This window comes from Paralichthys olivaceus, chromosome 21 (assembly GCF_024713975.1).
Source record: "Paralichthys olivaceus isolate ysfri-2021 chromosome 21, ASM2471397v2, whole genome shotgun sequence".
Lineage (NCBI taxonomy): Eukaryota > Metazoa > Chordata > Actinopteri > Pleuronectiformes > Paralichthyidae > Paralichthys > Paralichthys olivaceus.
The window spans coordinates 2,820,773-2,833,153 of NC_091113.1; the positions used below are offsets into that span (position 1 = coordinate 2,820,773).

General features: G+C 43.7%; 1 protein-coding gene across 2 annotated transcripts; it reads right to left on the reverse strand.

Annotated features, from left to right (window-relative positions):
- Positions 1–1,029: 1,029 nt before the first annotated feature.
- On the reverse strand, positions 1,030–6,180 carry ormdl3 (ORMDL sphingolipid biosynthesis regulator 3). 2 transcript variants are annotated; one of them, XM_020105328.2, is made up of 4 exons: positions 5,964–6,180; positions 4,893–5,091; positions 4,191–4,342; positions 1,030–3,483 (listed from the first exon to the last, which is right to left on the reverse strand). In XM_020105328.2, the coding sequence occupies exons 2-4, from the start codon at positions 5,064–5,066 to the stop codon at positions 3,348–3,350; spliced, it is 462 nt and encodes a 153-aa protein (XP_019960887.1). In that variant the 5' UTR covers positions 5,067–5,091; positions 5,964–6,180; the 3' UTR covers positions 1,030–3,347. The 2 variants fall into 2 exon arrangements, with proteins under 2 accessions (XP_019960887.1, XP_019960886.1); XM_020105327.2 differs by having other exon boundaries at positions 5,936–6,180.
- Positions 6,181–12,381: the final 6,201 nt, after the last annotated feature.

The following is a 12,381-nucleotide window of genomic DNA, read 5'->3' on the forward strand; positions in this document are numbered from 1 at the left end:
TGCACATGAATTACTGTGCATCACAGGAGTCAAACTTTAACCACTGGACCATGAAGTCACATTCAGGTATCGGCCTCTTAACGCTCATGAGACGTCAATGGAAAATGAAACTACAAGGTTTGTGCACAAGTAACTAGAGGGGAAGGTTTAAAATGTATTTCATTAAAGAATTTAATTGGAGTTACCATTTATCCTTGTCACCTTGGCAACAGTATCATTTCATCAGTGGTGACTGGAACACTGTTCTCGCTCACCTCATCATTACTTTCACTTAATCAATGTTTTAAAGGCTCCTGGTGTAACTGAAGTTTTATTTGTCTTGTGGACCACCGAGGATTTCTTTCTTCACTTTCTTCATCATTGTGAAACAAAGTGTTTTTAGACGTTTGCAGTGATTTCTCAGGAAATAATTCATTGATCTAGATGAAGAAAATCAGGATCAATTTAAGGGACTGATCTGTGAGTGTCATTAAACAGTCACATTTAATGTAGTGTGAGTGTTAGGCCTTGGTGGAGGTGTGCGCTCTACTTTTAGTGTTAGACAATTTGCAAACTGAGCATAGACATAAATAAAGTAAAAAAGTTGAACTGCAAACCTACACCATCATTCCAGACAAATTAAACAGAGTAGTCTTCAGCCAAACCTTCCTCTGTAGTTTGGTACATTTCCTTCACAGTATCCTCTGAGCAAGTAGCTCTGGAAGTAATAAAAATCCACTTCAATAAAGGGATTGACTGTTATGACACGTTTAAAAAAAAAAAAAGAAAAAAAAAAAGAGTGGTCTGAACCTCGGAACATGAGCTCAACTAAACGCTACAAATCAAAAGAAGTCACTGACTCATGGAGACATGGCAGCGCACCAGAAACCTGTTCCTGTTTCATATTAACAGTCATTCTTCCAATCTTTCACACTGGGTTTAGATTTAAACATATGATGCTGTTTCTTTCCCGCTGCAAAGTTAAAAAGCCCAAAGAAAACACTGCTGCTGAACAGTTCGGAGACACACTCAGGAAACAACAAAGAAATGTGAGATGATACTTAAAAAATACTGTATTTTGGGTCAGACACTCTTACAGAACATCCCACTGACATTTCCTTTCTGTTACCAACAAACAGAAACCACGAGCAGAACAGTTCAACCGTTCTTCTGCAGCTGTTGTCTTCAACAGTCCAGTAAAAAAAAAAAAATACAAACTGATGGACACTTTATGCTACAACACCTCATGGCATGTCCTGGAGTAAAAGCCCTTACTGCTGATTATGACATTTGAAAACATCATGATGGAGAAATAAATCCTGCAGCAGAGAAACGATAGTATTTACAACCTCCTCAATTGTCTGGATCTTTGGTCCTCGCTCGTCAGTGGTTGTATCCATTCTAAAATGATTCAACACGTGAGTCAGCTGAAGGAAACAAGTGAGTGCAACAGTTTTGGTTTCAGCAAGTGAGAATCACAATAATTAAATTGAACTGAAACTGTGGAAGCAGAAACTAGTGTTGTCACTGCTACAGCTGCATGTGTCTATTAACGTTTGTGCATCTGCTGCGTTGTCAACACAGTTTCATGTGTTTCATCGAGATCTCGTTTTAAAAAACAGGAACAGAAACGTAAACAAATATTGTGGAAAAATCAAATTTGACTCAATTCAACAACGAGTAAAACATGAATTCTGCTATGATCTATTTTCTTTACCTCAAATAAAGATGGTTTCACGTGTTTATCTGAAGATTTAACAGTTTTGCCTGATTGTGACTGAATAATCAAAACCCTGTTAAACCAGCGAGTGACGCCCCCTACATGTTAATATCACTACTTCACATTATAGAATAATTCAAGAGGAGACTATGATATAAGATCGTACACAATCATTCTAATGGAAATATATATTTTGTATTTAGATTTGTTCTTAAAAGATAAAGGTTTAACTTGTTATTACTTTATGGACAAAACTAAAACCAAAGTCTCTTTCCAACTATTTTCCTAAAGGAAGAGGGAAGAACGTTAAAGCTGCATTAATCAATACTTTTGACATTAACTGTGGATCAAATGAGTTTTGATAAAAATGATTTCACTCCAATTTTAAAGCATCAAACCAGTAATTTAATAATAACACTTACACATCCATCAATGTGATAAGAACTACCAAAAATGATAATAATAACTTTATTTTACGACCTATACTGCAGCCAGTCACCAGGGGGCGATCTAGCTGCTTTGGCTTCATTGTCATGTCGACCATCGTTATCTGGTCGATGGTTCACAGGTTTACGGAGAGCTGGGTGTCCCCTACTAGATTTATGTAGCGTTGATTCATTGTTCATGTTTTTGTAAGTATTCTGTAAATATATTTCATCTTTAAGAGCGACGTCATAAAATATTAAAAACACTTGCTGTACCCACGGCTGCTCGTGTGTACCTAACAAACTGGTAACTAATTTAAATGCAGGTATGAAAATGAGATGCAGACATACCACGATCATGTCAATGTAATGGGACCTGAGTACTGTCACAGAGCAGTTGTAAGCATGTGTGCCCACAGAGGAACCTAACTATGAGTAAAGTTATGACAGGAAAACTTGACCCTTCCCTCAGGCTGTTACGTTGGATCAGTGCAGAGCTCTCGTGCATATTTTCTGCTCTCAGTCCAGACGACTCCGCAGACTGCAGGCGTGCTGTGACACAAGAGGAGTCCAAATGTGGACACGGTCAGATAAAATAAGAGTTGCTTAACTTAACTCCTTGGCCCTGAGCGGAGCAGCGAGGGCTAAATATAAAACGCTGCGGTTTCTCGTGTCTCGCCTCCGAAGTTGTTCACAGTTCCCTCACCACGCCGTGACGCTATGGTTACTCTCCACTGAGCCCAGAAACCTCGAGAAAGAGGAAGCTCAACATGGGACGGGAGGCTGAACGAACACAGCAGTGTAGCATTAACTAAAAATACTTGGATTACTGTCTAAGGTACCGATCGGTGTACAATGTCACAACATCGTCCTTTACCTCTGACACCTCTCACATCTAAAAACTGTCATCTCTACAGAAATGGACATAATATAATATAGAATTCCTCTTTACAAATGCTTTTAAGTGTCTGTGGAAAACTTGTAAAAAGGCGACAGGCCTCAAACAGTCACATCAGTCCACTTTCCCTTTCTTCTCTGTAAAGAACTTTGTCTCTTTCCTGGGGTTTGGAGCCATGGCAGCGTCCCAGCGGGCTTCATTTAGAGTCTGGAGCCAAAGAGCAACACATCCTCGTGGATCCGCAGCCAAATCACAGGCCTGAGACTCTGCCTGCTCTCAGCAGGTCTGTGGGGACTCGAGGAAGGAGGTGTCCTCTTCTGCCTTGTCAGTACTTATTAATCCCAAAGATCCTCACGCCGTGGAGCTGCGGCAGCTTAGGGATGAGGACAGTGAGCAAGGAAACTGTGTTGACCACAAAATGGATCCGGTCGTATTTGGTGTAGAAGCTGGTTAGAATATACCTGGATGGGATGAATCAAAAGAAGAGGAAGTTACAGAGCGAACCTCTGAAAAAGACTAATTGTAATACGGAGGGGGTTCTACAAGGGAAATTAGATTGTGTTTGTAACTTTCACAAGATAATAACTGGTGAGGTACTTCTACTTGTATTTTGAACATTCACAAATGTTCATAAAGGCAGTTCCCTGCACAAACCAAAACAACAAGCTGGGGACAGGATTTGTGTGAGTTTAGAATGAGGAGCTGCACATCCTGCTCTCTGCTGAACTAGGGAGGAAATAAAAGGAAAGATCCCAAAGGAATCTTTGTTTTTTTCCATCTGGAGCCTTGAGACTGACCACTTGTCTCTTCCTGCTGGAAACAGCTGTGAAACAAAATGTCTAAGAGTCGAGGGGAGGGGGAGAGAAAGAAAGAGTACACCTGCAAAACTGCTATCACCACAATGTTCGGTCTGAGCTGGCAAATCAGCAGCAGGGAGCCCGAGTGCTTCCTGTAAGCTGAACTCTGCAGGTTAATGAGAACAGAGCGGACACAGCGAGAGCTGCTGCTGCAAATGCCGAGCCCCTGACCCAGCAGAGGGTGGTTGATAATAACAGAGCAGACGAGATGTAGATCAATAAACTCAAATGTAGAGCTAACAGGAGGACATGGTGTTCAGAGATGAAACCTAAAATTCAAGGTGAAGAAAAATAAAGGTGACTGGACTTACAGGACAATGGGCGTGATGGTGAGGAACTTGCGCGACGCGGTGAACTGTATGCCGTAGTCCATCTGCTCCCAGTGCGTGAGGAGGCGAGCCTTGCCCTGATCGGGGGTCTCGAAGGGCGTCCCTTTGACCGTGTGCAGTAGCAGATACATGCACTGCAACAGGGAAGGGACACAAGAGACGGTCAGGGACGGAAAGAAGAGGCTGCAAATACACTGATGAATGACTAATACCACTTGTTGTTTCAGGAGCAGAATCATTCAGGAAGAGAAAAGTGGTTAAAGGTTTGGTCGTGTCAGGAAGCAAAGTGATCTCTGTCTCCGAAAGCAACCATGATGTGTTTAAAACTGAAACGTGCTGGTGTGGGTGTAGCCTCAGAGCCAAACAGAGAGTTCTGAATAATCAAAGTTTATGAAACCGGACTGAGTCATTCCTGAACTCTGGAAATGTAAAAAAAAAATGAAGGAAACATTACTGACAAGTAAACTTTTCTTAGAGCAGTGACACAGAGATTTGTTACCAACCAACTCCACTGTAAAGTTTCTTTCAGTCACCAAATCCCAAAACTCTTTCACTGAGCCAGCCCTGCTCTGTGTTTCCTTCACTGACCGGACATGTTCAGGAAACGTTGAAGCGAACCGTGGTGGGGGTGCATGTGTGTGTGTGTGTGTGTGTGTGTGTGTGTGTGTTTTCTGCTCCACTGACCAGATTGTGGATGAGATTGGTGAGAGTCCAGACCACGGGTACGCTGGCGAAGGGAATGCTGAGCAGGATGATGTGCAGGAGGCCGATGCCCAGGACGTACGACAGCCACATGCCCCTGCTGTTCATCACTCGGGTGTTGGGGTTCACCTCGCTGTGCGCCGTGCCCACGTTCATGATGGCGGCTGGTTTTAACGGACACCTAACAGCCAATCAGAAGCCAGTGTTTTATTATTAGCAAAGGTGAACAAGGACCTAATGGGAGAGAGGTAAGACGCTGAGGCTGCAGGAGCACAAGCAGGTATTTCATGTCAATTGATGAATTGATCCATACGAGCTCGTGCTAGCTAGCGTTCATTCATTTTGAGTCCGTGCACAATATGTTCTGATTTTCACGCACGCCTGCCAGCCAATCGGAGATCAGTATTTTGCTGTAGTAAAAACAAGGGAGTGATGTGTAACTGCGGCTAAGTGAAGACGCCATCGTTAAAAGTAGAACAGAGAACAGCTGAAACCTCATGTGAGATATAAATATACAGGTAATAACTTAAGAGAACGACGATAACCATCATCACTGCCAGCACGATGACGGTTAGATACCATCGTACCGCAGCGACAACGTGAGCTCCCATTCACTGACAATCACAGACACACCGCACGATGCATAACGGACACCTGTCAGCCAATCACAGGTCAGGATTTCTCTGAGGCAAAAGGTAAACAAGGAAGTGATGCGCGTGACGTGACGTGGGGGGGAGTTAAATGAAGATGCTAACATTTGTAAAGTGGATTAAAACAGAGGACACGTCACAGCAGGAACACAACACCGCTCTTTATATATTTATGTGTTTTTATATATAACTTAGAGTCTGAAGTGGAGCAGGATGGGAAACAATGGCGGCTACGAGCTCAGATCTACAAGTAGCCGCGGACGTTTCAGTAAATCTGACGCTCGCTGCAGAGAAAGATGGCTCCTGTGTGCGTGCGTGTGTGCGTGCGTGTGTGTGTGTGTGTGCGTGTGCGTGTGTGTGTGTGTGTGTCTTAACGGAGCCTCCGGTTGTGTAACGCGGTCACCGGGAGACTGGCGACGCTCCGGTGCCTCGGTCCGTCCGCTCCCCCTCCCCGCGGCTCAGCGTCACGGTCCGCCCGCACACACAGCTCACACGGCCGCGCGGGGCCACACATCCGCCGGTGCTCCGTGTTCGAGCCCCGCCGCACGGCTGCGTCCACGCGTCACGTCATCGCCGCTCGTGCTCTCGGCTCAGATCCTCAACTCGCTTCTTCGTCGTCGCTTCCTTTTTTTTTTTTTTTTTTTTTTTTTTTAACTCTGCGCATTCTGCTGTGATTGGCTGCCTCGTGCCTCGTGGGTCGAACCGACCAATCACCGCTCGATGCGTTGAAGCGACCCGGAATCACGCCCCCTATCGACGTCAGGGGGGCGGATACCAAGAAAAAGAGCATGATTGACACATGGGGTATATTTATAAATAAAATGATGATATAATAGAATCACATTATTAAATATTATGACCTGGGAATATAAACAGTAAACAAAACGATCGATTGTGGATTATTGATGAATCTATATATACTGTATATACACACATTGAATATCTATCTATCTATCTATCTATCTATCTATCTATCTATCTATCTACTTACCTATCTATCTATCTATCTACTTACCTATCTATCTATCAATCTATCTATCAATCTATCTATCTACCTATCTTTCTATCTATCTATCTATCTACTTACCTATCTATCTATCAATCTATCTATCTACCTGTCTTTCTATCTATCTATCTATCTATCTATCTATCTATCTATCTATCTATCTATCTATCTATCTATCAATCTATCTATATATCTATCTATCTATCTATCTATCTACTTACCTATCTATCTATCTACTTACTTATCTATCTATCTATCTACTTATTTATCTATCTATCTATCTATCTATCTATCTATCTATCTATCTATCTATCTATCTATCTATCTATCTATCTATCTATCTATCTATCTATCTATCTCTCTATCTATCTATCTACTTACTTATCTATCTATCTATCTACTTATTTATCTATCTATCTATCTATCTATCTATCTATCTATCTATCTATCTATCTATCTATCTATCTCTCTATCTATCTACTTACCTACCTATCTACCTGTCTTTCTTTCTACCTATCTATCTCTCTAGGGTTTTTTATTTTCTTCAGATCTTATTAGATATTGCAAAAATGCATGTTGCTGGTTGATTGAGGCTTTATTATATTTTGATTTGAATAATTGCAGAACAGTGTTGAGGCACCACAGCAGATGAAAAGTCAGAGAATCACCAAAGATTTTTAAATTTCATCCCGGAGTCTACATCTATTTTTTTTATATATATATATATATATCATGATAGAATAAAAAGATTGTGGATGAAAGCAGCCAAGGTGAGTTTCCTCCTCAGGGTGTGAGCAGTGATAGAAGGGGTGAGGAGTTTGAACATCCTGAGGGAGCTTCCGAGCAGAGACGCAGGCGCTTCCTGTTGAGAGCTGCCAGTCGAGGTGGTCTGAGCATCTTATCAGGAACCTTCCATTGGAGGTTTTCCAGGAGCCCTCAAGAGGAGCTGGGAAGCGTAGCAGGGAAACGGGATGTCTGGAGCACCCTGCTGCCACCACGACCCGACCTCAGATAAGGGAGATGAAGTCTGGGCTGAAGCCAAAAACTCCCTGCAGCTTAAAATAAAAAACAGAGGGGGGGCTTAGGTATCATGGTTGTGATTTGAACTCATTTTATTTAAGCTTCATTATAACAGACGCTCTCTGGTTGGCACTCCATACCTCGGTACAAAAGGAGGCCCTTGACTCGTCGTGTAGCCAAGGTGAGAGGAGACCTTGCTGGAGGCGAGGAAAGCTGACTGATGAGACTGATACTCTGCTCCGCAAATCAAAGACCAACAGTGTCATGTTCTAGATCCAAAGATAAGTCTGAATACTAATTTAGGCCCTGAGTCGCCGGAGGCTGCAGGGGTCAACTGTGTTCTCCTTGCATGCGATGTCACACGACACCCACTGTTTCTGAGGGTTGCTCCCCTGTGATGAGTGGCATCAGACAGGTTTGGCCGGCTGACAGTGGACGCTCTCACATGCTCGGGGCCTCGGGTGCTGAAGCTGTCGTAGCTGTGTAAACCTAGAGGTCTGTGCAACTGTGAACGATGGATGACAGTGCGGTGAGATCATCTCTGGCACTGGAACAATGGACGAATACATGACAGGGATAAAATGCACCTCAAGAGGAGAAGGAGGAGAAGGAGGAGGAGGAGGCAATGTCATCGTCAAGTTGTCATCTGGACATATTTGACAATCAGGGACACATTTTGAAGCGGGACAGTGAACTTCTCTCTCGTCATTTCCTCATGATAAACACTCTGACATGTTTTCTCGTGCAGCACCAGTGAGAAGAACTGAGCCAAGAAAGAGTGGATACGTGATCTTTGCCGTAGGACGTCTCTGGCTGCCACCACCGATGATAAAATCAAAGCTTCAAAGTCCTGCGGTTGTATCCATTTCTCCTCAACCACATATTTAATAGCTGTTTAGATATGTTCCTCTGTAGACTACATTTCTCTGCACTTTGTACGAATGCCCACGGGTCATCGATGCCGCTGTTCTCAGACGCAATGTGATTCCATTAACAGGGCTCATGCCAGTAGTAAAAGGCTTTTAATGATGAGATGCATTTCATGTTGAAATCTGTTCTGGCGTCTGCAGCTGCGAGTCCAGTGTCAATTATTTTTTACGTGTCATCAGCAAAGAATGTGTCGTCCTGCAGCACGGTTGACGATTCCTGAGCTTGTAGCGATCGACTCTTACACGGCTTTTGTGCTGGTTTGACATTTACAGCGTGTTGGAGGGATATCGAACACGTCGCTCTCAGGCTAATGCAGCTTTAATGGGTCATGAAACCACAACAGCAGCTTTAAAAGAAAATCTGGAAGAAATCTGAGGAACTTTATTCTTTTTCGTAGCAGATATGGAATAATTAAATGTTCCTGGCTGAGGGCTCTGGTGTTAGAGGCCCGTGTGACGAGTGGTGTTGCCTAATTGAACAGGACACAGTTATAATATAGAATCTACAAACTTCACTTCATTGAGTATGAGCAGCATCACATTTTGCTCCTGTTGCAATTGAAGTCTTTAAATATGAAGATTTTATAGCTTTCTCCTGTTTTGCATAATTCTAAAGTGAAAAACTTTAAGTCTCTTGATCTGGTGGTCACAAAAGATTAATTATTATGGATTGGAGTTCGTTATTTCATCACTATCCATGAGTTATTCCCTTGGACACTGACACAAATGTCACAAACGTGTTAACATGTTAAAGAACGAGCTGAATATTGAATGGTTTCTTTCCTGATCCGCAGCCTTCAACAGAATTTTCCTGGTAATGCGTTAAGTAGGATTTATTGGAATACAAAGATTTTTCTTGCTTGTATTCATCACAATACAGGCTCCTGACATCGTTCATGCAGGATCCAGTGATTCATTAATTAACCAATCAAGAGCTGGTGATTGTGTTTCACCAGCAGGTGTCACCATCCACACACTGTGAGGTGGCTGCTGCGCTTCAGTGAAGTTTATTTCAACACAGAAACAGAAGTGCAGTCAAGATAAATGATACTAGAAATGTGTGTTTGTACTTGTCATCACTAATTAACCCTGTTACCAGTGAAGAAACACACACAGAACCACAGTCTGATACATCTTCTACATTTAGTTTTACACGTGATTCCTCGTTTTCAGGGATAAAGTTAATTGTGCAAGTAAACCTGCAGGTTTTTAGTCTTAATATCTGTATATATGTGTTTAAATGCTATTTTGCTAATTTATAATGTAGCTGAAGTTAGTGCGATCTAATCAAACAACCTTGCGATAACTCCCACATTCATGAAAGTTATAAAGTGGAGTTTTAATAGGAAATGTTTTAGAGTTATTCTGGGATGTGTAGTTCATGGCAGTGGTTGTATTTTAGAATTTTCCTCCTCCTTTATTATTATGGGGGAATCTCAGAAATAATAATTCAATACTGTCCACTTACCACCGGATATACACAGAATAATCTGCAGCAGACAATTTGTTTTCACCGGTATTTCACATTTCAAGCATTTTCCACACTTTCTGCCAACTGTTAGGCAACATGAAGATGCTTTGTTCAAGTTGAAGAAAGCTGATAAATATGAACACAAAAAAAGGGATAAGTACGAAAGTTATTTACAACGGGTGCTGTAAATCATAAGAGTAACGTATCTGATTATTTTTGCAATTAAAGGATTAAATGGTTTTGCAGCAAATGTTACTTGAGACGATAAAAACATGAATGGCCTGTAATGTTCTTCAGCTCAATGGCCCTGCAGCTCGTTTGGCCCGTGGATGAGCTGGATGTGACAGGAACGACGGTGCCGGGGCAGATTTTCTCCAATCGCAGAGGTGGACTTGTGACCCAGGCGGGCTCGGATGATAGCCCCGCTGGAAAAGGCTGACGCAGGGAGTCCATTATTGCCCCTGGAGGAAGCTGAGGATTAGAACACCAAAGAATTTCAATAAAAGAAGTGTCTGTTTGGGGGTCGGGGAGGGGCAGAAGGATGGTGGAGGTGGTGGTGGGTTGGGGTAGGGGGGTTCTCCTCATTGTCCCAACAGTGATTGAGAGCAAGAGGAGGGGAGTGGGACGGCATTGTGTTCGCAGCTCCTCTGAAGAAGGTGGTTATTAGGGGGGATGGCTGAGGAGGGGTGAGGGATAGGGAGGCTGTTGACTCTTCATCTTGTGTGAACAAAGTCTCTGGCTCGTAGCCCTCTTCTGTCCCTCTGTCCTGGACTCCCTTGTTTACTAGTGCCATGAATTCTGTCCCTCTCGACGGGGACCCCCACCAACTCCAACCTGCACCGCCGCACATTGTGGGGCTTAAGTGCCCTTTAATTAGGCCGCCTCAGTGTCCGGCTGAAGAACGCTGAGGCTTTAGGCTCCTCCATGTGGGAGCTCGCTGAGTGACTCACACAAACACACACACACACACACACACACACACACACACACCAGCAGAGGGATGAATTGTTTGCTGCTCTAATGAAAAAGGTTTGTTTGGGGGAAGAGTTCTTGTCGTCTTTGTCCCATCGTTTGAAAAAGTCCTGACAAAGGCATTGATATCATCTTCAACACTCGTCCATTTCCAGGACACATCAGCAGAGACTCCGAGGTCTTTCAGCCACATGACTCCCACAAGTCCCCCAACAAATCATCATCATCATCATGCACTTCCTATACAAAGAGACAAAAACTGCACAGTGGGACTTTATTATTAATTATCAACCGATTGATAATTATGTTAAATTCAGGGAACGGTTGAAGGAGAACGTGATTTCATGCAAAAATATGTAAAGGAGCGTGAATTCATATAAACTCTCCCTTCAACAAACACATGCACAGCTTTGTCATTGTGATGGAGCACGTTTCATTATCATAACCCCCCCCCTCCAAAAAAAAAAAAAAAAAAAAAAAGAAAGCACAGGATCCGGGGTATAAAAGAGGAGCTGGGCAAGAGACATTGGGAATTTGTTGAACTGCTCTGGCAAAATGAGTAATTTCTGGATGCCCCATTGTGTGAAGAGCTTATAGGCTGAGGGCTCTGAAAGCAAAGGATATAAACACGGGAGCAAGCGAACTAAAGTGAAAGATGGTAGGAATGAGGGAGCGATGAAAAGAAGTTTGTGAACGGAGCAGGGTGGGATTGGGCGTGTTCAGAAAGTTTTTCGCTTCAGCCCAGTGTGTGTAGATACCCTCCTAATCCTGGTTTTATTGGCTGCCTGTGTCCAGCCATGCTGTTCGGATTGAGTAGGGGAGGGAAGGGAGGTGGAGAGAGGAAGGGGAGGGGGGGAACACATGTCCTTCTTTGTGGTAATACGCTGATTAGGCCTTAGAAAGAGCCGGACCTGGTTACGGCCTTTCTCAGGTCACCGTAGAAACCGGCCCGGTAGGGAACCTCTGTGTGCGCCTCCCCCCCCCCGTGCACCTACTGATGCAGACACGCAGACTGAGGCCTTCCTCTGCAGACATCTGTACAGAACACCACCACTCAGAACACCACCACTCAGAACACCACCACAAGTGTTGCTGGCTCCCGTGTTCTTGACCTTAATCGCTGCCGCCGATCCAGACGGTTCGCTCTGCACTTGTGGCCTCAACCTGGGAAACGTGGTTTCAATGTTGTTCAGATGCAGACCGCAGACTGATTCCTCTGCCTGCGCTCGTAAATTACACCACTGTCACATTCCCACCATCCCTGGCCCCGCGCACCGTCTACCGCTCCTACAGTGCAACCGTTATCCAAGTCCCAGAGCTGAGCTCGGCACATTTTTGACAATGCTGTAACACACGACAATGTTCGTGATCGAAAGCAGACCTGCCTCATTGTCAGCACCGCCATGACATATCGCAGCTCGAC